Raw genomic sequence first — 8,870 nt, forward strand, 5'->3', positions numbered from 1 at the left:
TTTCCTTATGTTGAACCATCCTTGCATACCTGTTATGAATCCCACTTGGTCATGGTGGATTTTTTTTTTATGTATCATTGGATTCTATTTGCCACTATTTTATTTAGGATTTTTGCATCAATATTCATGAGAGATATTGGCCTATAGTTTTCTATTTTGGTGGTGTCTTTTCCTGGCTTTAAAGTCTAGATTTTTTTTTCTTCCAATATTTTATTCTGACAAGTAATAAAAGCATTTATTCTTTCCAAAATTGGCTGTGGTGCAATTCATTCAGCCATTAAATAGAATATGAAACACACACAAAGAAACTCTATATTTATCACCAGTCTTCTAAGCACACTTTTCCCCAGTGACTGTTTTTTTTCTTTTTTTTTATTTTCTTTTTTTCCCCTTTGACTATTTTGCAAGTAAGTAAAACGATGCAATAATTTAAGGTTTTGTCTACATTATTTAAAGAGACTATGCCTGTTTATCATGTTTTGATGTTACATGCTCTCAAATGAGCTATGACTCCCAGGAATATTGTGAAGAACGATCAAAACCCTACCCTGTCCTGTGCCATTCTCATGCTCTCTGCCATGATCAGATCCATTGTTGTGATCACTGTATTTGTCATTGTGTGTTATAAACCACCGAGTCAGAACTGACTCATCACTGCCCCTATGGCAGATTGTCAGAGAGTTATTTGCATAAGGGGAGATTTCTTTCTCCTGTGAGCACCTGATGGATTTGAACTTTGATATCTTGAACATATAGTGTGTTTGGGGAACTTTTATGTCTTGAACATGTAGTAAAACGTTTGGCTTACCACTAAGCCACCAGAGCTTATGTTTGTCATAGCAGAATATAAATGGATATTTCTATGGTAGTTAACTTTGCAATTACTAACTATGCATCAGAAAGCTGGTCTACTAGGGATGAAAAAAGGAGAATGAATTGATGCCTTTGAGCTGTGGTGCTGGAGAAAAGTATTGAATATACCATGGACTGCTAGGAGAACAACCAGGTTCATCCCGGAGAGGGTGAGACCAGGCTGCTCCTTGGAGGCAAGAATTCTGAAGCTTGTTTTGACATACTTTGGACATGTTGCAAGGAGGGACCAGTCCTTGGAAAGGGACGTCATGCTTAGGAGGGTGGAGGGACTGCGCAAGAGAGGAAGACCCTTGATGAAATGGATTGATTCAGTGACTGGTGTTGTGAGGGTAGATATGTCAGAGATAATAAGATTAGCACATGATAGAGCAGGGTTTAGGGCTGTTGTACGTAGGGTCACTAAGAGCCGCAGGTGACTCAACTCGATGGCACATAACAACAACAACAACCGTTAACTTGACAGTATCTCTCATTTATAAATGTATAAGACCTTTGAGTCAGAATATCTTGCACTTATTTTAAAAACTTCCTATGAAAAACAAACTAACAAAAAACTTCTTCCTATGGACATATTTGCAAAAAAAAAAATGCAAATTATTCATTGTAGCATTATTTATGCTCAAAAATTATAAGCAAATTAAAAGTGAGACATCCAAACAATAAAATATTAGAAAGTTGGGGTTGGGTTTTTTTTTTCTATTTAGAGAAAGGGAACAAACTGTATATTGATATGGAATAATCACTACAGTTGCCAAAAAATAAAGCAATTTGTCTTAGAAAAAGTGCAGCCAAAATGCTCCTTAGAAGCAAGGACGGTGAAACTTTGTCTCATATAATTTGGGCATGTTCTCAGGAGCAGGTCCCTGGAAAAGCATGTCATGCCTGGTAAATTAGAGGGCCAGCAAAAAAGAAGACCCTCAAGGAGGCAGGTTGAACCGGTGACTCTGACAGTGGGCTAAGTACAGAAGAGATAATGAGGCTGGCACAGGACAGGGCAGGGTGTGTTCTGTTATCCTTCAGGTCAGTGTGAATGGGGCTGACTCCACAGCACTTAACAAGAGCACATACACACATGGCGATACACATCACTGTGAGATGGTAATGTAAAAATACAAAAACATTTAGTGTCGGATTATTATTGTTAAAATTAAAAAAATTTAAAATGATCAAATCCTCTTTCTTTACTAGAATTTATTATTATCTGCATGCTTTGTCCAGAAAGCAGTATATTAGCAAAATAGAAAACTGGGTAATTATTACTAATCTATGAATAAAAAGTCAATAATGTGTAAAACCTTTTGGTACAAAATAAACTCATGGCATCTTGACTTTTCCTTTTTTTTCCATTAAAAAAATAACCATTTTCATTCTGAATTTATGTTTTCTAATACTTTTTCAGTTACCCTGCAGTTTGTGAATTTTTGCAAAACAATAATTTGTTATCCATTATCCGAGCCCATGAAGCCCAAGATGCTGGGTAAGTTGTATTAAAACTATTCCAGAATTCACTGCAACATTTTCACTTTTAATACCTAGACAGACCAGCTGCCGTCTCTCTTCTAGGTATCGAATGTACAGGAAGAGCCAAACGACAGGCTTTCCATCACTCATTACAATTTTCTCTGCCCCCAATTACCTAGATGTCTATAACAATAAAGGTAAAAGTCCAGCGATATTTCGGTTTGATTTGTGAGTAAATGTGAGCTCTTGTTAAGTTATCTGTATGTATGTATGTTTATATTCTTTAAATATGTAAACTTAAAGTCAGAATATAAGATATTTCCATTTATATGAAGGCTAATTTAGGCTGCTATTGGTCTTCATTTCCTATGGATTATGGGGCTCTTTCTGAATATAATTATCCTGGTGGGTTTGATTTAAATTACTGAATCAAAGTATAAGAAGAATCCATTTCTCAGGTTTAAGTTATGCCAAAATTACTAGTTTCGGTTCCTTTTATTGACTTATGATAGTACCTTACTCAAATGTCACCACCATTTGTGAGTTATTAAGTTACCTGTGCTCCTCCTCCCCTTTTAGAAATAGTATAGAGTGAGTCCAAAAATTCAGAGAAAGTCTTTCTTTTAGTTCAAGTCTTGCCAGAAACAAGTGTGACTCTGGGTGTGTCAAATAATCTTTCCAATTCTCAGTTTCCCCTACATAAATAAAAAGATGGGATTTGCACTTGGTTTTGGGTCCACAAATGCTGCTTCTAAGACTTTATCCTGTTAAAGTCTTTAAGTTAAAAAATTCCCATGGTCCATAGTTTTAGAACAGGGCAGTGGTCCCACTGAAAACTTGCTGCATCTGTAAGTATTTTGTTATTTATAAGATATGACTATAAAATAATGACTTTTTGACAAACATGCCAGAACATATATATCCCCGTGAGTATCATCCCTTTCCAAGTAGCTACCTGGGGAGGCTGTACGCTTATTCCAACAATGCTGCCATTGCTCAAAATATTTTGGAACTCCTTTTTTGGCATTGCCTTCAGAGTCTGCGACACATTCTTTTGATTATCCTCACTGATGGCAAATCTTCGTCCTTTGAGGGTGGATTTGATTTTTGGAACAGCCAAAAGTCATTCGGAGTCAAGACTGATGAATAAGGTGAGTGATCAAGCTAGATGATACCATTTGGGGTCAGAAACAAGGTATGATTATAAGGTAATGAGACTGATCTTTCTTGTGTTGCTTATGAACAGGCTCTGGAGGTAATTCCAAAACAGGATTTCCAAAAATACTCTGAGTAATGGCAATATGATTGGATTAAATATACAGCAAGGCAGCATGGTAGTTAAAAAGAGCACTAATTGAGGAGTCAGGATGTGTAGTGTAGTCCTGCTTCACTTTTAAACATGACTTATAACAAGTTACTTAACTTCTCTGAGCCTCAGTTTATCTTTAAAATACCTGTCACATAGAGCTGTTGACAGTAAAGCAGAGTAATGAAAATCAATATTAGAACATTTGTCAAACATAAGGCGCTATAATAGCATAAGATTTTGCTATCCTTGTTCCTGATGTGATTACATCAAAGGACCACACTCATGATAAATATATAAGGTCTGGTGTGTTTGTTGGTGGTTTTTTAAGTCTCATTACTTTATAGTCACATCTTGAATATACTGTTGGGGAGAGAAACTTAAAAGAAGTCCACAGTACACTTAATATTTATAATATTTTAAAATGAACTATGGAAAAAATAAAATGAACTATGAGTCACAATAACCAAATTATGGAAACAACCCAAGTAAGTACCTATCAGCAAATGAATGGATAAATAAAATGTGGTAAGTCTATTCAATGCAATATTATGCAGCTATAAAAATATGCGATTCTGATACTTGCTACTCCATGGATGAACCAAAGATAATTATACTCAGTGAAATAAGCCAGACACAAAAAGAAAAATATTGTTTAATCTTGTTTATATGTACTATCTAGAATAGGCAATTGCATGGATATAAAAGTAAATTAGTATTAAAAAAGGCTGAAGGGAGAGGATCATGGAGAGTTACTGCTTTTAACAAATAGCCTAATGCTCAGGCCACACTATGTGCCAATTAAACTAGGGTCTCTAGGGTAACAGCAGAGAGCGATTAGTCTTCCTTAAGTGGGCATTCTTCCTTTTAGAAAAGGAGTATTAGCCTTGACTACTTACTGTCTGTGTGTTTTGGTTATTTTGTTTTTAAAGTGAGCTATGGAATAACATGTCTCTTTACATCTATTTTGGATCTTCACTTTAGTGTCATTGTATCCACTGATTTGTTTGTTTTCAGATTACTCTCTTTTGTGACCCATTGTTAAAATGCTTTTCTTTTACTGCATTCTCCCTCATCATATTTTCCTTTTATTCATTCCCTCAACCTCAGCATCCTACAATGCTTTGTTTCTTTAATCGTTAGTCTTTCTTGTTTTCTTCATCTAACATTTTCCAATATATTTGCAACTTAGTGTTATCCTTGCCCCTCTCTTATCAGCAGTATGCACTGCTTGTGTTACCAAACTTCTCTTCAAAGACTGCCAGTCCTCTTGTTTGTTATGAAGCCTTTCCCTGCTTATGTTCTCATTATTAAGAGTATCTATTGACTACCCCATAGATTTACAAGGGCGCTAAATTGAAGCATGCCTCTTAAATCAGTAATTACTTATACTGTCAGCTTATACCCCTAGCCATTATTCTAATCTAATTTTGTTCCTAACTATTCTTTCATAAACTTTTTAGTCACAGTTTGTTATTAGTGAGTTTTAAGGAGGAACTTATGGACAACTTTAATCTTCTTGGGGGAAAAATATCTTCCTTTGTTTTTACTTACATATTTTCTAGGAAAATGTTTCATCTAAAACAATCAGTGTTAATATTCATTTACAGCCCATATAAATACCTCTTTCCTTTGCAAACAGAAGGCCATGTTCCTTTTCCTTCTTTTCCCCTCTGTGTATACTTTAGACTTACTGATACCCACAAGCACTTTTTTAGTTCCATAAGAAACCGTTACATTATGACTTTTAAAGTTTTTTCTCCTGTTATTTTCTGCCTCCTAGGAACATGTTTAAAAGCAAGTTATAAGCATTAATATCTGATCATTTTCTGTTGAGACCTGTCTCACACTTCTTTTTTCAGTATACTTTGAGAGAATTATTAAATACTATATTCACCTAGCCTAAGTAAAATTTACATTTATTAAAAAATAATAGAAATAATACCTCAGCTCTGGTGGCCTAGTGGTAAGAAACTGTGCTGCCATCCCAAAGGCATGTGGTTCACGTCCACCAGCTACTCTACAGTAGAAAGAAGAGCATTGTCCTCCAGTGCTGCCTCTGAAAACCTGTTGGAGGATCAGCTATGGGTCAGTTCCTGCTCTACAGTACACAACAACAACAACAACATAAAAATAAAAGGGCATGAATATTATTGTGTTAGGATTTTGAGGAGTAGAGATCCTGTTTCCATGTATTTTCTTTGTAAGTTATGCTATACATTTTAGACACCTAGTAACTTAAAACTTAAGAATACAAGCACTAGGGAGCTCTCATGGCCTAGTGGCAAGAAGCTGTACTGCAATCCCAGAGGGGTGTGGTTCGAATCCACCCGATGCTTTGCTGCAGAAGGGGGGCCAATCTCCTTCTGTACCAGTCAGATCCGATTTGACGGTACACGCACAAAAAAATAATTAAAAAAATAGAAATTAAAAAAAAAAGAATACAAGCACTTAGGTAAAAGAGTCCTGGTTGTGCTGTGCCTAAAGCATTTGGCTACTAACTGAAAGGTTGATGGTCTGAATCAGCCTATCCACAGGAAAAAGAGGTTGGCTTCTGTAAAGATGCACAGCCTTGGAAGCTCTATGGGGCAGTTCCACTCTGTCCTATATGATCACTATGAGTTGAAATCAACTCAGTAAAAACAAGTTTGATTTTTTTTTATTGTTTAAGGCCATAAATCACCCATTAGTAACAAATGGATAACAGGAGATGGCCTGTGTGTGCCATTTCTGGTTTTGTTAGGTGCTGTCAAGTTAATTATGACCCTATACTCCTTGAAGGCAAGGATTCTGGGGCTTCGCCTGACATACTTTGGACATGTTGTAAGGAGAGACAGGTCTTTAGAGAAGAACATCATGCTGGGTAGAGTAGAGGGACAGTGCAGGAGGGGAAGACCCTCTATGAGGTGGATTGATTCAGTGACTGGGGTAATTGGGATGGGTGTGTCAGAGGCAATGTGATTGGCACAGGATAGAGCAGGGTTTAGGGCTGTTGCACATAGGGTCACTATGAGTCGCAAATGACTCGACAGCACATAACAACAACAACAACATGAAGAGCAGATCTGAACCGTGTCATGTCCCATACCACCTTCACAATCTCTGACACACAAGTCCATAACTGCAGTCGTGTCAATCCATTCATTGAGGCATTTCCTCTCTTTCGATGCCCTCCACCTTCCAAGCATGATGTCCCTCTCCAAGAAATAACATCTTCTAGCAACATGCCCAGAGTATGTCAGATGAAGCTTCACCTTCTTTGCCTCCAAAGAGCACTCTGGCTGTACTTTTCCCAGTACATTTCTATTTGTTCTTTTGGTAGTCCATGCTCTTCTCCAGCACCGTAACAATAAAAGAAGGCATCAGTTCTTCTGTCATCCTTTTTCACTGTCCAACTTTTAGATGCTTAGCACGTGATTTGAAAAGACCATGACCTGAATCAAGCACACTATAGAGCTATTATGCCTTATTCATTCTATGTTAGGACATCAACAAGAATACTTACAAGAATAATGTGAGCAATACGACTATTGGTGAATATGAAGGAATTGGGTTTTATAACGTAAAATATAAGGAAAACCAAATAGGTACCAAAATATGTATACAATAGTATACAGAGACTAAACATTTGTAGAGTACTCTACAGATTTTCACAAGTCCTCGTGGCACGGTGGGTGAAGCATTGAGCTGCTAACTAAAAGGTGGGTGGTTTAAATCCACCAGCTCCTCTTAGGGAGAAAATGAGGCAGTTTGCTTCCATGGAGATTACAGCTTTGGAACTTTGTGGGCAGTTGTCCTCTGTCCTGTAGGGTATCTTTGAATTGGAACCAACTCAGCAATAATGGCCTTATTTTTTGTTTTATTAGTTTATTTTATGTCGTCAAAACCTCCTGCTTGCATGTAGGACAGATCAGCATTTCAAAAAATTCACTCTAGTGCATGCAAAGATGCCTTAACAGACTTTTGGATATTCATTATAAATTGCTCCAAGTTAACCATTTGTATCCCCCAATATGAATTGATAGCTACTATGTTATACACTCCCTGGAACTAAAAGCTTTGATTCTGGTTAATGATTAATAAAACAGATTGTGTTCAGTTTTGATTGATTTTTTTTCCCCTCAAAAGATAGTTATAATTATGACTATTTGACCTATAGAAGGAAATTTTCTCCTATCAAACTCATTGTTACTATACAATTTACTGTGCAGTGACCCTTTGAAGAACAGAGTTGAGTTAGCTTTATACTTTTATTATATGAGCTTTTCAGGTAACTTTGTTTCTTAGGGTAATTCTTAGGAGGATGAACTATAATAAAATGCTTATATTTGTTTTCCATCTGTACTTAAGTACCTAGGCCCAGTTGACAAATAGGGGTTTCCTAAATTTTAAGCAGAGAGCTGTACTAAAAATATTGATTTCTGTGTCATATTCCTCTGTACCACATTTTCTTCTGTTTTTTTTTAGCTGCTGTGCTGAAATATGAAAACAATGTCATGAACATCAGGCAATTTAATTGTTCTCCACACCCTTATTGGCTTCCAAACTTTATGGATGTATTCACGTGGTCTTTGCCTTTTGTTGGAGAGAAAGGTAAGAGAAATAAGCTTATAGACCATCAGTTTGTCTTAACTAGTGACTGAATACAACTTTATATGTAGCTCCCTGATGATTCAGAAATGTTATTGTTGTTGTTGTTGCTGTTATGTGTCATCAAGTCATTTGCGACTCCTAGTGACCCTATGTACAATAGCCCTAAACTCTGCTCTATCCTGTGCCAATCACACTGTTCCAATACGCCCATCCCGATTACCCTAGTCACTGAATTAATCCACCTCATAGAGGGCCTTCCCCTCCTGCACCATCCCTCCACCCTCCCAAGCATGATGTCCCTCTCCAAGGACCTCTCCATCCTTACAACATGTCCAAAGTATGTCAGATGAAGCCTCAGAATCCTTGCTTCCAAGGAGCCCCTGATTTAATCCTCTCTAGGATGAACCTGTATGTTTTCTTAGTAGTCCATGGTACATTCAATACTCTTCTTTAGCACTACAGCTCAAAGGCATCAATTCTCCTTCTATCCTCCCTAGTCATTGTCCAACTCTCTGATGCATATTGCAAAGACCATGGCCTGTATCAGACACACCTTAATCTCCAGAGAGACACCATTGCTCTTCAGTACTTTGGAGAGGTCCCTAACAGCAGAGTTTCCCATAGCAATACATCTTTT

At 37.0% G+C, this 8,870-nt stretch overlaps 1 protein-coding gene across 2 annotated transcripts in view; it reads left to right on the top strand.

Moving 5' to 3' along the window:
- Positions 1 to 8,870, top strand: part of PPP3CC (protein phosphatase 3, catalytic subunit, gamma isozyme) — a 139,275-nt gene that overhangs the window by 87,193 nt on the left and 43,212 nt on the right. For both annotated transcript variants that reach the window (XM_006884832.1, XM_006884833.1), the window contains 3 exons: positions 2,273 to 2,350; positions 2,437 to 2,531; positions 8,108 to 8,233. In XM_006884832.1, the coding sequence (XP_006884894.1) occupies positions 2,273 to 2,350; positions 2,437 to 2,531; positions 8,108 to 8,233 (299 nt within the window). The remainder of the gene's footprint in view (positions 1 to 2,272; positions 2,351 to 2,436; positions 2,532 to 8,107; positions 8,234 to 8,870) is intronic.

Source organism: Elephantulus edwardii, unplaced genomic scaffold (assembly GCF_000299155.1).
Source record: "Elephantulus edwardii isolate Elephantulus edwardi_28Jun2011 unplaced genomic scaffold, EleEdw1.0 scaffold00038, whole genome shotgun sequence".
Classification (NCBI taxonomy): Eukaryota; Metazoa; Chordata; class Mammalia; order Macroscelidea; family Macroscelididae; genus Elephantulus; species Elephantulus edwardii.